Here is a 21,014-nt window from a genome sequence, read left to right on the forward strand (position 1 = left end):
AATGATCATAACAACAGTAAGTCTAATGATCCTGGACAGTCCATGTGCATGACCACATTTGCATCTAAGACTGTCAAGAGTTGTGTGGCCGGGGAGTAGGGGCGTACTCCCTAGTTCCCTGGGTGATGAGGACAGTCAGAGTCTGTGCTAAGACGTGCTCATTGTCCAAACCCTCTGCCTGAGTACTGGACACCCCTCTCTGCTGTGGTTGGTCAGGGACTCTAGGCCAAAGAAAGAGCAAGCCTTTTCTTTTCTGCACAAGAATAGGCGTGCAGACAACTTCCCAAGTAAAGAGAAAAAGGCAAGGAAAATGGAGGAGAAAGCCAGAGGGTGAGAGCCGCTTGCCTGCCTCCTGCCAGGCCCCGCGCCACTCAGGTCACTGTTGATTTTCTTCGCCAAGCCTGCTATTAGCAGTCAGCTGGAAAGCTTTGAACTTAACCGATGTACATAAAGCAAGCTGTTCATTTAATCTGCACGTTTAATTCAGCCGCTCCGTGTGCTGCTCCAGCCTGGCTCCTTTCCATATAAGGCGTTCACGGGAGCTTTCTGCGGCACCCCTGCCTCTGTCTTGAAAAGCAGCCAAAGATGGCTTTGTGTTTGATGCATGTGCTATAGGCCGAAAACCTTGCTCCACGGCCACACCTTGCCAGCCAGGTAGGTCCTGTGTGGTTGGTCCACTTCTGTTTCTCCTGCAAATGAGAACATGCTAGATTGTAGTGTTTCGGGTTTTTGAAAGTGCATGAATGGAAAGAAAATTGGTTTTAATTTTGCTTGTTGATCAGGCTCTATCAGGAACAAATGCATGCGCATATATATGTGTGTATGTGTGTGTGTGTATATATATATATATATCTCCTGGTTGTGACAGTGTTTCTGGACTAGGCTTTAGTGTCTTAAGTCAGATCTGACAAAAGCTTGATGCATACTTCCAGTGAAATGTGCATTCCAAATGCCTTAACAAGGTTGCTAGGGATGAAGAGTGTGTGGCAGGCAAAGGAGGGACATTTTCTCCTGTATAATGTTCTCTTCTAAAATACTATGAAAATCTGTGTATAATTAGCATTGTATTGAAGTGTGCCGAGAGATAAAATAGATAGTTGCATTTTAGTATTCTCCCAAATAAGCAATATTTGCTATGGAAATCTCACATTTGGGGTAATGGCATGTAAATGTGCCCTATCGCCATTTCCCTAAGTGGTTTCCATGGTTTACTGACTGTCAAATTTGTGAAATATCTGCAAAACCAGATGATGCCAGTGGCATGAGGGGGAGAGTTTGGAGACGAGAAAATAGAGGCTAGCTTTAGGAATCTTTGCAGGCATGGAGGGGTGAGGTGGACGGGTATGATAGTATAGCCCAGGGAAAACAACTAGTAAGAAAAAGGCTTGGGAGAAAAAAAAAATGCATTATAATTACAATACTAGGATGGAGGAAAAATGAAATTGAGGTGATAAGCCAGGCCTTGGTGGAAGAGGGAAAAAAACGAGAAATCACTATCTCACTTGGTCATGGCTTATCACCACTGCTGTGCTCTGAGCACCAGCTGCCTCATTTGGGATCTGTTCTCCTCACAACATTAACCAAGGTGAACATATTACAAAACCCTGAAAGTGAATGACAAGAGCTTGCAGTACAGTGTGTAATCGAAAGTATGGCTTCGGACCTCAGACCAGATGCACTTAGACTGACTTGCAGAACAACAGAAATTTGCTCCTGTTTTGCAAGTGAACAATGGACCTTCTTTCAGCTCTTATAATATGACAAACAGCTACAGAGTAGCTGGTGCTTTGTTTGTGTCATTTTTTTTTTTTTTCCTCTCATGTATTACCTACAGTCTTGTGAAAATTAATCCTATCCCCGTTTTTTTACAAATAAAAAATTAAGGCTCAAGGAAGTGGTGTCTCAGCCAGGGTCACCAGGCTAGTAAGTGGAGGAGGTAGAAGTTGGACCCGATGCACTCACCTGGGAAAAGTTCATGTTCATTCCTCTTTAATGCAGCCTCTAGATTTAATTTCCAGTTGTTACAGGAAAAAAAAAAAATAAAAAGGGGGCATATAAATAAATCCATTTCCTTGGGAAGACGAGAACTACACCTTAAGTCAATAAACCTACAAGTGTTTTTATTGGTCACCTGAATTTTCCAGTTTTTCAAATATATTGAAAATATTAGCCAGACACATTGGGAAACAATGCCCCTATGTTATATATTGTGCTAACCTAGAGAGCTTTACAATTACTGATTCCTGTTTTCGACTTTTGATTTAATTGTTCTGAGATGCAGCCTGGACATCATGGGTTTTAAAAGCTCTCCAGTGATGCTGATACATAGCCTAATAGCTATTTCCCCTTTAGAGTTGTTCTAAAGTCTAGAGCCATTAATACAACTGATTTTCAGCTATATTTGCTTTAGTATCCCACAGGCATCTCCATCTCGCCATGTCAAGTAGAACTTTGTGTCTTTTTTTCACTAAAACCTGACCATCCTCTTCCCATATCTTTTTTTTTTTTTTTTTTAACACTGGTTATAGTATTTAGTAGAACAGACTTCGCATTCTCAGTGACTCATATCTTTAGGTAAACACAATGCTCAAATGAAAATAGGCATGCCAGACCACTGGGTGGCTGCTCTATAAATTCATGTGCTTCCATGGAATTTGAAAGTCTAGCAAATTCAAGCAGTGACTGCTACTGAAAACATTGTGATAGTCCTCCTGAATGTCTGAGAATAATGCTTAAATGTTTTACATCAGAAGGTTAATTGAAACAAACCTGTGGATCTTATTGTCCATAAGAGTCAGGTGTCAAATTTTAAGTGGGCAAGGGAATTTGGTTGACTAGGCTTGTACCAGGGCCTCACCCTGGAATCATGGTCCACTCAAACCACATGAGACTCACAGTGGATGGGGGTTGAATCCACAGGGGAAAAAAAGTCCTGTTAAAAGAAAAGGTGTCAGAAGTTGGGCTGGACATAGAAGCCCCAAGTGCGGTCTCTACAGGTGTAAAGAGAAAGACATCTCTTGCATCTGGACAGATAGAAGGAAGTTCAAAGAGAAGGTGCAATTTAGGATGAGTCTGAGGAGATGGGCAGAGTAGGAGGAGATATAAGAAATTTCAAGTATTGCAATTGATTATAGTTGGGTTGAAATTATCCACGTTCCCCAATATCCCCTCTACTGTTATGAATCTCAAAAGCCACTTAATCATGTGCTTAAATCAAAAGTTCAGGTCTCTTAAATAAAGATTCTATTTGTAAGGAAAGAGATTATATCATTCAGGTACTCAGAAGCAGGTCTGTATCATCAGGTATTCAGTCTTTTAAAGTGCGGGGCCTCCTAAATTTGAGTTCTTTTTTCTTTAAGTGAGATAAATATTTTCATGAAACTATAAAGAGTGAGAACTTACTAGGCTTAAACTCTTTATATAATATTAATGAGCTACTCCTTCTAGGCAATAAACTTCTTCAGCACATAGACCATCCCTGTCTTGTGAATCCTTTTGTATCTTTCTCTAGCTACAAAATCAGAATGAAAATGAATATCCCTACTTTGTGCTTACGAAAGCACTAGACCTGTCTTTGTATAATGAGAAGATTGGCTGTGATGCTTAGAAGCAGTATCGTATCAGGGGAATTTTTTTCTTCCTGACACTGGCCTTCCATGTTACTTTAGGCAAGCCATTCAGATAACTTATTTCAAAGCTAGAGATGATATTGGCCGATAGTAACAACGATCATAATTTTGGTGTAAATAGCAGAAGGAATAATGTAAATGAAATAGCCGTGTAAATAGCACGTACCGTACACATGTAACACAGCACTGTTATGCGTTTTTGGGTTTGGTGAGAGGAGATAGAGAAGGAAGCAGCAACATACAGAGTATGTTTGACACCAGAGCAGACCCATTAGCAGACCAACAGTCAATCCCATTACCTTGAGCCCTACTGGTACAACACCAAAAGAGATTTCTTTCAAAATTCAGTTATAGGAAAGTTTTCTCATGTGTTCCGTACTATAAATATTTCTCTTATGAGAGTTAACAACTTCCTGTTGGCCATTTTTGGCTTGGCAGACAGAATTCAGAATAACCATACTTGCATTCCCCATCCTCTTACTGCCCCTACCCCCTGCCCTCCCTCCAGCCTCTCCCCTTCTCCCTAATACACTCTCCCCTCTTTTTCTGTCACATGTACACACACAGGCAACATTACAATGTACATTAGTTATTCCCAAATGTAAGGAGCTCTTAAAAATGCAATTTCTGGGCCTAGAGAGGAAGAATCAGTATGTCTGGGACGAGGCCTCCAGATAGACAGATTTTAAAAGTATCCCATGTGGTATTATTGATGGTCACTCAAGTGAGGGACTTACTGGATTTGTGTTTTTCTAATCCTGTGCTCATAATATTTTACAATTCACCGTGGTCCTGATTTTATATTCCTATTTTGCTACTTTGTTGTCAATGATCTTATTTCCTCTTGAAGATCACTTCAATGTAGAATTGGAATTTAATTCTTAAAAGTGGAAGAAACATCTGCTTTTCTCCTCTCCCAAAACCATGACTTCTCCAGTTTTGCATGCAGAATGAAAAGTTGTAGGTTTGGGAGTTCTCACTGTGGCACAGTGGAAACAAATCTGACTAGTATCTGTGAGAACACAGGTTCAATCCCTGGCTTTGCTCAGTGGGGTAAAGGATCCAGTGTTGCTGTGAGCTATGGTTTTGGTCGCAGACATATCTCGGATCCTTTGTGGCTGTGGCTGTGGCTGGCACGTGTGGCTTGAATTCGACCCTAGCCTGGGAACCTCCATGTGCTGTGGGTGCGAGCTTTAAAAGCAAAAAAAAAAAAAAATAGTTGCAGGTTTGAAAGGTCATGAATCAGGTGCAGATTCCTCAGCAGAATATATATGAAAATGTATGACCTTCTGTTCTGAGAGCACATCACTGAGGAACTTTCCATAGCATCAAATGCAGTGAAAAGACAGTGCTATTCATACCCTCACATGTAACATAGTATTCCAGTCTCCCTCAGAAATGTATAAAACTATTTCCTCTACTTAGTCCTTTTTTGGTCCCTCAAACAAAATTCACAATTGCAAAATAAAGAGAAACAGGCAAAATAAAAAGAAATGGGCAAAATACAATAAAACATAGAAGCTTCTAGGTAGCATGGCAACTTATTACTTTCTGGTCTTTCTACCTGTAAGATTGTATGCAACAGATAGAAAAACAAGCAATATTAGGAATTCCCGTCATGGCTTAGTGGAAACGAATCTGACTAGCATCCATGAGGACACAGGTCCCATCCCTGACCTTGCTCAGTGGGTTAAGGATCCTGTGTTGCCATGAGCTGTGGTGTAGGTTGTAGATGCAGCTCAGATCCCAAGTTTCTGTGGCTATGGTATAGGCTGGTAGCTGTACTACGATTCGACCCCTAGCCTGGGAATCTCCATATACCTCGGGTATGGGCCCAAAAAGACCAAAAAAAAAAAAAAAAGCAGTATTAGAAGCAATAACTTCTAATGGTTTCTCAACTGATCAGCATGAACCAACCTATTGTAGTCCTAGTTTTCTCATTTGTTATGCTTTTCAAAAGTATTCTTTTGTCATCTGTGTCATCACTAAATGTTGAAAGCTGGTCGATGTGAATATTAACTGATCAATTCAGTTTTTTCGTAGACTAATCATGAGTTTCAGTTAATAAAAACAACCATTTGAAAGTTAGAAACTGTTCCAGACAAAACTAAGTAATGCTTTAATTTTTACAATACCCCTATGAAAGAGATATTCTCCCCAGGTGAGGGAAGTGAGGCTCAGAATTTAGTAATTTTCATAGATAACTCAGCTGGTAAATTATAGAGCTGAAATTAAAACCCAGATCTACAAACTCAAAAGCCTGGCTTTGTAGCTTTAGTGTTGGTAGTCCTTGTACTTTGTTTGGTACATATTATTCTCCCCTGCGAACTCGTTTGAAATACCACCAGTTTCTTCCCAGAGATTCCTTTCTAATAGGCCTGAGAGAGCCCCAAAATCTGCATTTGAACAAGCATTGATACTGGCTATGATCCGAGCATGCTCAAGAAAGGCTTGAGCTTGGGCTGCCCTGCCCTGGAAGACCTCTCTAAGTTAGGGAGGCAAAGGAATTCCCCAACCCTATAAATCTTCTCATCACCTGGGTTTTGTCCCTTCAGAACTCAGGCTATAGGAACCCCCACCCCACCTATACATCCTGGTCTGCTAGGTATTTCTCAACCAGACTTTTTTTTTTTTTTTTTTTTTTTTTAACTATCATATCTTAAAAAGGAGTCCCGAAAACGTGTGTTCATCATTATTTAAGGTAAAAAGCCAAAAGAGCCTCGTGAAAATGATTGAGGAAGTGAGAGTTAAGGTAAGAGATTAGGAAAGAGGATGGGTACAGCTTTTTCTAGCTCATAAGACCTCCTCCCCTGCCCTTGGGGGCTGCCATTGAAGACAGCACACACACCACTAACGGATGAGGTAGCCTTGGGACCAAAAGGAAAACTCCATAGCAGTGGCAGAAAGAAGGTGTAATAAAAATGTGGGCATAAGATGTAAAGGAAGAAAGGAAGAGAAGAAAGGAGGATGGAAAAGGGAGATCTTAGAACCAGAGCAAATCATGGTCAGGTTCATCGGTTCACTCTGCCAGTGTCAGCTGCCTTCTCTACAGTTCCTAGGAAGGCAGCAAGTGAGTAGCTCCAGTTAAATTCCTCCCTCAGATCTTCTTCTCCACCGGTCAGTTTCACTTATACAATGGCTTTGCCCAGAAGATGGCCTTTCCTATGAATCTGAGGTAAAATGGTTGGAAGGGAGAAATCAAAATCCAACAAGGTCCAGGAACTCACATGCCTTTCATAGAAGTTCTTGGCCTTTGCTCCCAGTGGCACCTTTGGGCAACTCCACACTTACATAGTTAAAAACTTTACGGGAGTTGCCATCATGGCTCAGCAGTTAATGAACCCATCTAGTATCCATGAGGACATGGGTTCAATCCCTGGCCTTGCTCTGTGGGTTAAGTATCCGGCATTGCCGTGAGCTGTGGTATAGGTCACAGATGCAGCTCGGATCCGGACTTGCTGTGACTGTGGTATAGGCTGGTGGCTACAGCTCCTATTCGACCCCTAGCCTGGGAACCTCCATAATGCCACAGGTATGGCCCTAAAAAGACCAAAAAAAAAAAAAAATTCTGAACCATCTCTGAAGAAGGTGCTTGGCAGTTTAGAGAAACACTGTATGTAGTCTTAGAAAAATGGTAACTCAAGCTTCAAGCTTGTCTCTGGTAGCTGGTAGTCGTATGACACTCCGCATGTCAGGTAATTTCTCTGAGCATCCATGTACACATCTAAAACATGGTGGTTATAATTAGGCTCTGCAGGATGGTTGAGAGGGGTAAGTGAACATTCCTTCAGTATTGGACCTGGCAGATAACAGTTGTATCAGAGTCCTGTGAGGAAAAAGAATCTATCCACAGTGGTTCAAGATAACTTCTCTGAAGAAATGATTGACAGGAATGTTTGGCAGAGATGAAGAAAATGGAATGTTCTAGCACCTAGAGACTAGCCTTCAAGCTGAAAGCACAGGAGGTGGAGTGTTAACTATTCTGCAGGGAGCAGGAGATCTGAAGGAGGAGTCTGTACGAACTACAGTGCAGAGAGACCAGCCACTGCCAGAGAAGCAGGAGACAAGTGGTTTTTCCTCCTGCCATCTGAACTCCTGCTGGAGCCCCCTCTTGCCAGAACCAACTGGAAGCCACACAGCAAGGTTACTCAGATGACATCATGCATGGGAGTCAGCCTCCTTGGTCACAGAGCAAGGCACAGATAGGCAGAGAATCCATGGGGAAGGAGAAGGTGCAAAGAAGGTTTGTTTTTTGTTGTTTTTGTTTTTGTCTTTTTAGGGCTGGACACAAGGCATGTGGAGGTTCCCAGGCTTGGGGTCGAATCAGAGCTACAGCTGCCAGCCTACACTACAGCCACAGGTACGCCAGATCTGAGCTGCGTCTTCGACCTACACCACAGCTAATGGCAATGCTGGATCCTTAACCCACTGAACAAGACCAGGGATCGAACCTGCTGGTCAGATTCATTTCCACTGAGCCATGATGGGAACTCCAGGAGTTTTCAATAAAGTCATTTCGGTGTCTCTACCTTAATCCACTACCTACGCATACATACCTACCCCCTGGTATTTCCAAACAAAACAGCATGTATAAGGTTGAGTCCCGTTCATGATGATTTGCTAAGTCCAGCAATGAATTCAAGCTAAACACTGTTGATCCTAGTCTCCAAACCTCAGGACCAAGTGGTTATGTACTTGGAAAGACATTTACTCCTGGACCCAAATCCTGTCTCTAAGATGTATAGATTTCCTCTCTCCCTGAAAAAGTTGCTGTGCTTCCCTACATAACTTAGTTACTCTTCATGAGTATTGGCATCAATACTATCAGACTTCCTGGAAGACCGAATTTAAAAACCCAGAATTCCTGCTGCAGCACAATGGGACTGGGGCCATCTTGCACCAGGACACAGGTTGGAACAGTGGGAGTCCTAAGATCCTTTAGGATCTGGAATTGCTGCAGCTGCATCTTAGGGCTTGGATCTGATCCCTGGCCTGGGAATTCTATATTCTGTGGGCAGACCAAAGAAAAAGAAAAAACAAGCAACGCTTAGGCTGCTGCTGCCTCCACTTCCCCCTTATGATTCTTCCCCAAGACTGATTCTTCAGATAATGGCAAAATGTCTCCCACTTGAAAACATGTCTCACCTCTCCCTCCATAGAGGTAGAGGGTAATGAGGTGGGTGGTGATTGCTGGGGGTGTTGGCCTACAGCAGGGACCAGAGAAAGAGGTATCCATGCAAGACTTAAGTTGCAAGCAGAGATGGGACTAGACCAGGAGTGGCTGTGAATCACTTGGCCCATTGTTAGGTACCATTTAGATCTATAAGAAAGAGAAAAGTCTTTTAACCACAGGCCTAGAGGACTTCTGGAAATTCCTTGGTCAGGTAGCCCTATCATCATTTCTTTCATTGACAAGATAAAATTTGGTGACTCATTTGTACTTTAGTGTAATATTAAATTGGCACTTTAGCTTCTACATATAGAATAAAATTATCATTGCAAAAGCTTCCACTGTGACATGCCTGCTATCATTCAGAAATGTACCAAGAGTTTGATACTTAAAAGAGTTGTGATGATTAGAACAAAAGTATTACTAGATTTTAATAGCTTACATTTAAAATAATAATCCCTGGAGCTCCCATTGTGGCACAGTGGAAATGAATCCGACTAGTATCCATAAGGATGAGGGTTTGATACCTGGCCTCGCTCAGTGGGTCAGGGATCTGGTGTTGCCATGAGCTGTGGTGTAGGTCGCAGATGTGGCTTGGATCCTGCGTGGCTGTGGTATAGGCTGGCAGCTGCAGCTCCAATTTGACCCCTAGCTTGGGAACTTCCCTATGCTATGAGTGCAGCCCTGAAAAGCAAAAAAAGTAATGATAATAATCCCTGATACTACTCAAAAGAGAGGAGGAGCTCTATATAGAAGGCTGTCAGTTAATATAAGGAAAAAGAAAAACAGAATTGGAAAATCACATTTTTTTCAACCATAAATGTAGTAACTGATTTATGCAAAAATCATCAATGGATTCTGAAAGGTTAAGTGGATAAAGTATGCACAGTCTCAAACCATTATTCCCAGGTTAGCTATTAATTACAAAGTGATAAAAGATATCTTTATAATAGAAAACATTGGCTGGCAGTACGCTAATCACATAAGCAAAGGTAACATCACCAGTAATAGAACAAACTGAGCTTATGAGCCTTATATAGGTTTGTAATGGGAAGTGCTCAGCTTCAAACAGGTGCTGTTATCACTGAAATGTTTAACCTGAATCTAGTCATAAGGAAACAGACAAATTCAGATTTACGGACATTCTACAACTGGCCACAAATGGCCTGAACTCTTCAAAAATGTCAGTGGCATGAAAAGCAAAGTTAGGAATAGTAATCTAAACTACAACAGACCACGGGGATGATAGCTAAATGTAATGTGTGATCTTTTGGGATCCTGATGGGGAAAAAAATCAAGTACAAAGTTATTACTGAATAATTGGTAAATTTGAATATGGGCTACATATTAGATAATAGTAATAGTACTGGGTTAGATTTCATGGTTGACTTGATGGACCTGTGGTTATGGAGGAAACTCTCTTGGTCTTAGACATCTGTGAAGTATTTAAGTATCATCAAGTTTGCAATTTACTTTTAAATAGTTTAGCCTCAACTAAAATGTTATTTGGAAAGAAAGCAAATGTGGCAAAATGTCAACAAAAACTCATGAAACTTTTGTGAAAACTAAATGTAAGATAGCTCTTAATCATTTGTAGGCTTGAACTTTTTAAAAATGGAATTTCAAGAAATCAGTTATTGATCCCCCTTTTTCAAAAATGGAAACCAAGTTTGAGGTTACCCAGCTAGTACACGCTAGAGCTAGTAGTCAAATCTAGGTTCTTTTTTTTTCCATTTAAATAACACATTTACTTTAATAAATGACTCTGGGACCTAAATCAAGTCACTTAACCCTATGAAGACTTGATTTCCACCTCTGTAAAAATTTGATGACGTTTCTAGGCCACTGATTGTTAAGCAATGAAGAAAATTTTTTGTTACATAGGTAGTGTTCTAATGATAATTTGTCAGCTTGAAAAAATAGAGTATAATTTAGATTTATTATATTGTTTGTAGCATTTTTATTTTGTATTATTTATATGTTTTATTGAAGTATAGTTAATTCACAAGGGTGTAAAATTTTCTGCTGTACAACAAAGTGACCCATTCCTTCATATGCACATATAATCCATTCTCTCTCGGATTCCTTTCCCACATAAATTATTGCAAAATATCAGATAAAGTTTTCTGTGCTATACAGCAGGCCCTATTGGCCAGTCATTCCATAGACCTCTACAAATTCCGTTAATACGTTTTGGCCCTGGGATAGTCAGTGTGACCACAATCTGTGTGAGACGGCCTTGAAGAAGAATGCCATTTATCTGCCTAAGTTTCCCATGACCAGAGCACATAGGGGTCTCTGCCTGAAAGGTGAGGGCCTGGGTCTGGTTTGGGAGTATGCTGTTCTTCTCCCCCAAACCCCTATTCAAGAGGCAGGTGTTTCCTTCTACGATGATTTTAAAAAGCGGTTTTGAATTCATTCAACGTCAGTTATTAAGGCCCAGTGCAAACCCTTGCAGAAAGTTTGGATCTAAAAATTAACTCTGACTTTTCATCGTCTCAGAAAACAAAACCTAGCAGATGCAGAAGACAACTTTGAAGATAGCTCTAAGAGAAGTCAACATAATATACAGCTCTTGTGGATTCATTCTATACTGATAACCTCTGAACAAAAGAAGGGCACAGAAAAGCTTCAAATCCATTAGCCCCCTTTCTTCAAGGAATTCATCAGCTGTATGAAAACCATGCTCTGTCTGGTGTGTATGAGATGATTAATCATATAATGACATATTCAATTGAATTTGAAAATATCTACCTCAGGTATTGGTCACTTCATGTTCATGAATTTTGATAAATTGACTCAGACTTCCTAGTGAATGGTGTTTAGAAGTTTAAATTTTCTTTTAATTCCTTATGTTGCTACATAATAAAATATTCTTATGGCATGTGAGTAATCCTCACTAAATGTCTTCAGTTAATGTAACTAGGCAGAAAGGAAGCTCCCTCTTTGACGATTCCTAGGCAGCAGCCCCGCTTCTCCCTGACCTGGGTGCCCTCTGTTTTTACCCTACATTTAATTTTCAGACTTTGTGAATTGCTGACAGGAGCCATATCTTTTTTTAGACAGTGTTTTGTGCAGACAGGAGGGAAAAGCTCACAGTAGGTTAGTGGCATCATTAGCAATTTTGTTCTTTAAGAGCAAGGAAATATAATCCAAGAGTTTTAAGCTATTAATTCCATACAGGCTGGTATTTCCCTCCCACTAGGAAATGCTTATTTTCTCCATCCCTAAAAATGGGTGTTTTTTAATGTTTAAGTAAATCCCTGCAGTGTCTTTGTATAATCAAAGAGCTGTGTTTCAGTATCTCCTGTGGAGAATACAGCAGGGTATAGCTTGTCTGTGTGTGTGTGCGCACACTATTTTTCAGCTGTCACATGTGGAGGAGGGCAGGAACAATCATCTTATGGGGGACATTCTACATTTTTTGAATGGAATTCTTTAGTAAGTTTGAGGAAAAGGCAAAAATAGGATGCAGGAAGCTGGATCCCTGAGAACTAACTTAGCTCAGAGAGGTCTCCGATAAATCCTTTCATCCTCTTTTGTAACCAAATGAACCAAAACATTTTTTCAGGCCCTATCTGGTTATTCCTAGTGAAAATTGGCTTTACCACATAAGTTCAGAATCCTTTCCTTCCCACCTGGAATGACTGGTGTTTTTTTACAGTCATTGTGTTTAGCAGCATAAATACATTTGCTCTGAGTACATTCTTGAAGGTCCAGATAGACAAGAGATTATCAACAAGGCTGCAAAAGCCACTGACAGAGGCTTGAGACTATAGCGCCCCCAGGAGGAGTATGGCCGTGTGTCTGTTCACCACAGTATCCACTCCTCTCACACTGGGATGCTTTCTTTCTCTCTTGGACTCTAAAGGACTCTATATTTCTAACAAAGAAATATACAAGCCTTGAAATAAGAAGCAGTGAGACTAGGACCAAACATTTCAATTTGAGTTCCAAGAATTAGTGCTATAGACCTGGGCAAGGCCAAGATTGCATGGTATCGTGAAGAGTGGGATAAAGAATTTGTAGATGCAAACTGTCATATTTAGAATGAGTAAGCAACGAGGTCCTTCTGTATAGCACAGGGAACCATATCCAATCACTTGTGGTAGAAAATACTGGAAGATAATATGAGGAAAATAATTTATATATATACATATATGTATTTATGACTGGGTCACTTTGCTGTGCAGCAGAAATTGACAGAACATTGTAAATCAACTACAATAAAAATTTCAAAAAAAAAGAATTAGAGCAATATGCAGAAATCTAGCATGTTGTTTCTAGGAAACTGGTAGTGGTGCCTGAGAGAGTAGCCTATGAGCTACCAGTCTGACATAAGAACCCATGGGAACCAGGAACATGGGAGTGGCTGGGGAACTTGAGAGGCTAGGTAAAAATTCAGATCCAGCCAATCACTAAAATTGGGTTCCTGTAAGGATTTTGGAATTCTAAACTCCAGATGTTCTTTCTCACTGGGCTACAGCATGACATCTTCTCATACGTGTATGAGAGATAATTATGAAAATTAGAAACTTTGAAATTAATATCTCAATCCCAGAAAGGGGATCTTCTCCTTTCTGGCCAGAGATTAACCCTCTAGAGATGTATGTGATCGTGGAACTTCCCTTGCTTTGCCCAAAGCTGACTCTTTATCAGTTTCTGCTATACAGCAAAGTGACCTAGTTTTTTTAATTTATAATATATATATATATATATATATGTATAGAAAGAGAAATACATAGACATACATAGACATATATATTATATATATATATACACACACATATGTGTATATATACACATATATTCACTTAGTATGAGAGTCTCTAATTCATCCATGTTGTTGCACATGGCATTATTTTGTTCTTTTTATACACACACATATGTGTATATATACACACATATATTCACTTAGTATGAGAGTCTCTAATTCATCCATGTTGTTGCACATGGCATTATTTTGTTCTTTTTATGACCAAGTAGGATTCCATTGTGTGTATGTACCACATCTTCTTAATCCATTCATCTGTCGAAGGACATTTAGGTCATTTCCATGTCTTGACTATTTTAAATAGTGCTACAATGAACATAGAGGTGCATGTATCTTTTGCAAAAGAAATTTTGTCTGAATATATGCCCAGAAGTTCCATATTTAGTTTTCTGAGTTGCTTCCATAATGTTTTCCATAGTGGTTGTACCAATTTACATTCCCACCAGCAGTATCAGAGGGTTCCTTTTTCTCCACACCCTCTCCAGCATTTGTTGCTTGTTGACTTGTTAATGATGGTCATTCTGACTGGTGTGAGGTGGTATCTCACTGTAATTTTGATTCACATTTCTCTGATAATAAGTGATATCCAGCAGTTTTTCATGTGCATATTGGCCGTCTGTATGTCTTCTTTGGAGAAATGTCTATTCAGGTCTTCCCAGTTTTCAGTGTTTTTTGGTGGGTTTTTGTTTTCTGGTTTTTTGGTTTTGTTTTTTGTTTGTTTGTTTGTTTGTTTGTTTTTTTGCTGTTGAGTTGTATAAGTTGTTTATATATTTTGGGGATTAAGCCCTTGTCTTTTGCATTATTTGAAACTATTTTCTCCCATCCTGTAGGCTGTCTTTTGGCTTTTTTTTATTGGTTTTTCTGTGCAAAAAAACTTAAAAGTTTGATTAGGTCCCATTGGTTTATTTCTGTTTTTATTTCTGTTGCTTTGGAAAGCTGACCTAAGAAAACATTTGTATGGTTGATGTCACAGAATGTTATGACTATATTCTCTTTCAGTTTTATGGTGTCTTGCCTTATGTTTAAGTCTTTAAGCCATTGTAGGTTTATTTTTGTGCATGGTGTGAGAATATGTTCTAGTTTCATTGATTTACATGCAGCTGTCCAGTTGTCCCAGCACCACTTGCTGAAAAGACTGTATTTTCCCCAATTTTATATTCTTACCTGCTCTGTCAAAGATTAATTGACCATAGTGTTTGGGTTTATTTCTGGGTTCTCTATTCTGTTCCATTGGTCTGTATATCTGTTTTTGTAGCAGTACCATACTGTCTTGATTACTGTAGCTTTGTAATATTGTCTGAAGTCTGGGAGAGTTATGCCTCCTGCTTGGTTTTTGTTCCTCAGGATTGCTTTGGCAATTCTGGGTCTGTTATGGTTCCATATAAATTTTTGGACTGTTTGTTCTAGTTCTGTGAAAAATGTCATGGGTAATTTGATGGAGATTGCATTAAACCTGTAGATTGCTTTTATTAGTAGGGCCATTTTCCAATCCAGAAGCATGGAATATCTTTCCATTTCTTTGAATCCCTTTTAATTTCCTTGATTAATGTTTTATAGTTCTTAGCATGTACGTCTTTCACCTCCTTGGTCAGGTTTATTGCTATGTATTTAATTTTGGAGGGTACTATTTTGTTTTATTTTATTTCATTTTATTTTATTTTTGTCTTTTTAGGGCTGCACACATGGCATATGGAAGTTCCCAGGCTAGGGGTTGAATCAGAGCTATAGCTGCTGGCCTACACCACAGCCATATCAATGCTGGGGTGCTATTTTAAAAGATGATATATTTTTATATTTCTTTCCTAATATTTTGTTGTTAGTATATAGAAAGGCAACTGATTTCTGAATGTTAATCTTGTATCCTGCTGCTTTGCTGAATTCATTAATCAGTTTGAGTAGTTTTTGTATGGAGTCCTTAGGGTTTTCTATGTATGGTATCACGTCATCTACATAGAATGACAATTTTATCCTTCTCTTCCAATTTAGATACCTTTTATTTCTTTTGTTTATATGATTGCTATGTCTAGGACTTCCAATTCTATGTTGAATAAAAGTGGTGAGGGTGGGCATCCTCGTTTCAGATTTTAGAGGGAAGGCTTTCAGCTTTTCTCTGTTGAGTACTATATTGGCTGTGGTTTATCATAAATGGCTTTTAATATGTTAAGGTATGTTCCCTCTATATGCACTTTGGTCAGAGTCTTTATGATGAACGGATGTTGGATTTTTTCAAATGCTTTTTCTGCATCTATTGAGATGATCGTGTGATTTTTGACTTTTGTTAATGTGGTGTATGACATTGATTTGTGTATGTTGAATCATCCTTGTGAACTTGGGACAAATCCCATTGTGGTGTATGATCTTTTTTATATGTTGCTGGCATCGGTTGGCTAAAATGTAGTTGAGTATTTTTGCATCTATATTCATCAAAGATATGGGCCTATAATTTTTTTTCTTTGGTGGTATCTTTGTCTGATTTTGTTATTAGGGTGATGTTGGCTCCATAAAACATCGTTGGGATTATTCCTTCTTCTTCAACATTTTGGAAAAGTTTAAGAAGAATGGATATAAATTCTCCTTTGTATGTTTGGTAGAGTTTGCCTGTGAAGCCATCTGGTCCTGGACTTTTGTTTGTAGTGAATGTTTTATTACATATTCAATTTCATTTCTAGTGATGGGTCTGTTCAACTGATCTGTTTCTTCTTGATTCAGTTTTGGTTGGCTGTATGTTTCTAGAAAGTTGTCCACTTATAGCAAAGCTGACTCTTTAAATGATGCAATATGACAACTTGTAATACCAGGACCACCTTGTGGGACTTCCCCCAAGACTGGCTGGGGGTATAGATAATCTCCTTATATAAATCTGGAAAGTTTAATGGCCTTTGAGCTCTTAGTTAATCAACCCCTTAGTGACTGTTTCAGGGATCTTGCCACAACAAGGACAAAACAGAGCTGCATTCTTTTTTATTCTTTATAAAATCATTGGAGTTCCCGTCGTGGCACAGTGGTTAACAAGTCCGACTAGGAACCATGAGGTTGCGGGTTCGGTCCCTGCCCTTGCTCACTGGGTTAACGATCCGTCGTTGCCGTGAGCTGTGGTGTAGGTTGCAGACGCAGCTCGGATCCCGCGTTGCTGTGGCTCTGGCGTAGGCCGGTGGCTGCAGCTCCGATTGGACCCCTGGCCTGGGAGCCTCCATATGCCGTGGGAGCGGCCCAAGAAATAGCAACAACAACAACAACAACAAAAAGACAAAAGACAAAAAAAAAAAAAAATCATTCATTGGCATGTGTGGAAATGTACTTTTTCAGTGAAGCACTAGACAAATATTTCTCTCTATGAATCATTAGAAGTATATAGCTAAGAAATTGGAAGATTTTAAAAATCCAAGATATGAAAAAAAAACCTGTTTTTGAAAGTAAAATTGCATTTAATTACAGTACATCAAGCTGATTTTATCCACTCTCAAAAATTCCTTTCACTCATAATATAACCCAGTTTTTTTAAAGTAGGCAAAAGATGTGGATTCTTCTCAAAAGAAAACAAATAGCCAATAGGTATATGAAATGATGCTCAGATTCACTAATTAGACGAAAAATGCAAATCAAAACAATGCTATACCTCCTTAAACCTGTTAGAAAGTCAGTTACAAGAAAGGCGAAATAAATGTTGGCAAGGATTTGGTGAAAAGGGAGCCCTCACACACTGTTGATGGGAATGTAAGTTGAAAAACAATATGGAGTCGCTTCAGAAAATTAAAAATAAAACTATGATTTGGTTATCTCTCTCCTGGCCATATATGCAAAGGAAATGAAAACTCTATCTCACAGTGACATCTGCACTCCCATGTTCACTATAGCATTATTTGCAATAGCCAAGATAAGGAGAGAATTTAAAAGCCCATTTATGGCTAAATGGATAAAGAAAATGAGAGGAGTTCCCATCGTGGCTCAGTGGAAACGAATCTGACTAGCATCCATGAGGACACAGGTTCAATCCCTGGCCTTGCTCAGTGGGTTAAGGATCCCGTGCTGCCCCAAGCTGTGGTGTAGGCTGCAGATGAGGCTCAGATCCCACATTGCTATGGCTGGGGCATAGGCCAGTGGCTACAGCTCTGATTTGACCCCTAGCCTGGGAACCTCCATATGCCACGGGTGTTTCTCTAAAAAGACAGAAAAGGAAAAGAAAAGAAAAATGGTAACTATATGAGGTGATGGATATGGGATATGTTAATTAGCTTGATGGTAATGAATATTTCACAGTGTATACATACATCAAATTGCCAAGTTATATGCCTTAAATATATACAATTTTTCATTGTCACCTTATGTCATGTGAAGCTGGAAAAAAATATTCAGGATTAAAGAGCTGCTTTCTCATTTGTAATTGAACCTGTGTTCCTTACTAATGGACTAACACTTGTTAATTTCAGATTCAAAGGGATGACAAATAGGCCCTCTGCCAAGTTTCTTTAGTGTTTGTACTTATGAGAAAAATGCATTTTATAATGCAGTGGCTGTGTGTGCACACTCCCAAAAGACAGGGAAATCATACAGAAACCTCACATGGAGAGCTTATAGGAAGAAATGTCAGCTCATATCTAATGGCCATGGCTGCTGACTTTGGAAAGATTAAACTAGACTAGCCCATTTTAGAAACTGCAGCTTTTCTCATAACTTATTAATGAGTGACAAAGTTCTATCAGCTGCCAAAAAATAGGTCCTGAAAAGCATTCCAGCTTTCTCTGATAGGTAAGAATCTATACAAAGATATAGATTGCTCCAGATGTAAAGGATACAGCAGTAGGTGGGTGCACATAAGGATATGTGCTGAATTTATATAAGTTTAGGCAAAGAATTGGGTATTAGAATTAGGTATTACAAAGGTTAAGCTGCTGTCACAAAGAGCCCCTAAAATACAAGGCTAAGTGATATAAGGCCCTGCTTTTCGATTCATTTAAGTAGCATGACTAGACTAAGCTTGAAGGACATCCCTGTTCCACAAGGTCATTCAGGGACTCAGGGTTCTTCCAGCTTGCTGCCACCATCTTCACTGGGGCCTTAACCTCATCTGCAGGGTAGAAGATAGATTAGAGCCTCAGCCATATTCCTACAAATGGGACAAATGGGATGGTCCAGGGGAAGTGTTTGTCTTTTGAAGGAGCAAGGCAGAAGTTCCACCCATCCATTCTGCCCTCATTTCATTGACCAGAACTAGGGCATTGTGTTAGAGTTCTCCAGAGAAACAGAACGCATTAGATATGTATATTTAGATAGATAGATAGATAGAGCCATTATAAGTAATCAGCTCATACATTTATGGAGACTAAGAAGCCCCATGATATGTCCTCTGCAAGCTGGAGCCCACCAATTCAATGCTGCTCTCTTCTGGAAACACCCAGAAATAATGTCTAACCATCTATCTGGACATCCTTTGGCCCAGTCAGGTTACCACATAAAATTAACCATCATGGTTGTCTAGCCATATTTAGCAATGAAGAGCCTGGGGGCCCTGTCCCAAGAAGGAAGCTGTCTTAGAAGTGACAAATAGCACTTTACTGCCTGACTTGCACTTCTCCCAGTTAAGGTTTTTATTCTCCCAGACCTGCTTCTAAGAGGATGGTGTTAATACATAATTGAGCTAAGAAAAATTCAAATAGATTTTTGTCAATTTAATAAAGTGCTGTGAGAAAGTCTTATTACCATGTTGAAGTGTCTCCTCTTTAATATACAGTTTTCTGGTATTAACCGCCTACTCAGAGCAGACCAGTTACTGAGTGGCACCTTTGTCCTCTCCCACTTCTTACTATTATTTCCAGTTGGGCTTCTGATACTAGAAGCATTAGGCAGGCAAGCTGTATTTCTGGGAAGAGCTATAAATGAAGAAAGACAAGTTCACTGAATTAGGCTGAGGGCTTAGAACTGTGCTTTCTCTGATGAGATCATGCATGACTTTTCATTTTTATTTCAGAGACCATCATAAGTCAAAGGTGGCTTTTGGTACTTAGAATCAGTATATTGCTACTGAGGTGCACAAGATTTGCCAGATAACCCTCTGCTGCTATCAGAAGCAAATGGATTTTCTTACAAAAACAGCTCTGTGTATATAAAAATAAGGCCAGATTTTGATCATCTATGTCAGCCCATTTTCTCATGACCAGCTGGCCTTCTGCAAATGATCCAGAACTTGTGAGTGTCATGTCTGCTGCAGTCTCAGCTGAGTGATTTACTGTGCAGATTGAAAGGCATAAATTCTTCATAGAAGATAGCTAGCAGACCAGGAAGATAATGGCATTCAGAACAATAAGCTTTAAAGGAATTCAGCCTGTTCTCTGGGCTTTGTAAAAACAGGAAGTTCTTATAAACTGGCAGGATCCTTAGTTAATTGTTCTTTCTCTAAATCTCGTTTTCTGACAGTGAATTTCTTCAACAGAAATTTTTGGTGACATGTCTTAATACAACCAACTTTTTTTTCCTTTCTAGGACAGCTGGTAAAAAGCAGTTGACCAGCCATTTTTTCTTGTTTTCCTTTGAATTCAAGTGTCAAGATCCCTATGGGTTTTAATGGGGGTTTTCAATCAGAATTTTCCTTTATTGTGTGCTTTTACACTCCTGTTATCTTCCCCAGGCTTCTGATCTCAGAGCCCTCAGGAATTGCTCCTGTTCCATCCAGATTTCTTTCTCCCCAGGCAAACTGCTAACCAGGGGAGGGCTATGAGCAAGGGACTTGGGGCTGCACATGAATCATGTGGCTTCACAGTTGCTTTCTTCCTCCCAGAGAAGCATCTGTCTTATTTAGCACCATTGCTAGCACATCTTTAGCACTTTATTTGCAATAAAGACAAATTTAGGAAAGAATATTACTCTAAAGCTGGTTTGTTCTGAATGTCACACAGGAGGGAAAATAAAATCACTGTACACTGTGTGTGTTTGTGTTTGCTGCATCCACAAGTAAAGTGACAGCATTATTTCTTCAGAAGAGTGTTCACATATGAGCACTCAAGAACATCCCCTTCTTGCGGAAGGTATTTGTAGAAAGAACACCTACAATATATAAGCTATGACTTCTCTACCAAAAGATTGTCAGCTATGACAACAAAAGATTTTTCAATTACAATATATTTTTCACATCCTGGTGCTAATAAAGCCCTAAAGATAATGGTTTTGTCATTTCCCTATTTTCATAATATCCCTTGACCCTGTATTAGATGGTTTCTAAGATTTTTATATATTTCAGACTGCAATAATAAAAGAGTTGAGGGATAAAATTATGTTTTAATTTATTTAGGTTTTAATTTGTCCACATATTTAGATTCTGTTTCAGAACTATAACGGTCCATTTTCACCAAACTGCAGACATTTAATTAGTCATTTACTAAATGACTAAATATTGGGCACTGTTAAGTTCTTTGAAGAATACACTGTTAAGACAGTCTAAGGTTCTGTT

General features: G+C 39.4%; 1 protein-coding gene across 4 annotated transcripts in view; it reads left to right on the top strand.

The window, feature by feature from the left end:
* Positions 1–21,014, top strand: part of RAB3C (RAB3C, member RAS oncogene family) — a 317,768-nt gene that overhangs the window by 204,580 nt on the left and 92,174 nt on the right. The window contains exon 1 of one of the 4 annotated variants that reach the window (XM_085002297.1): positions 571–654. The exons of the other annotated variants lie outside the window; for them this stretch is intronic. Coding sequence (XP_084858423.1) covers positions 605–654 — 50 coding nt within the window. The 5' untranslated portion in view covers positions 571–604. Of the gene's footprint in view, positions 1–570; positions 655–21,014 lie in introns of those variants that run through there. 4 annotated transcript variants of the gene reach the window in all.

This window comes from Sus scrofa, chromosome 16, assembly GCF_054392235.1.
Source record: "Sus scrofa isolate SSC_HxYL_T2T_F1_AM1 chromosome 16, Sscrofa_HxYL_maternal_Yorkshire_Landrace_v2.0, whole genome shotgun sequence".
Classification (NCBI taxonomy): Eukaryota; Metazoa; Chordata; class Mammalia; order Artiodactyla; family Suidae; genus Sus; species Sus scrofa.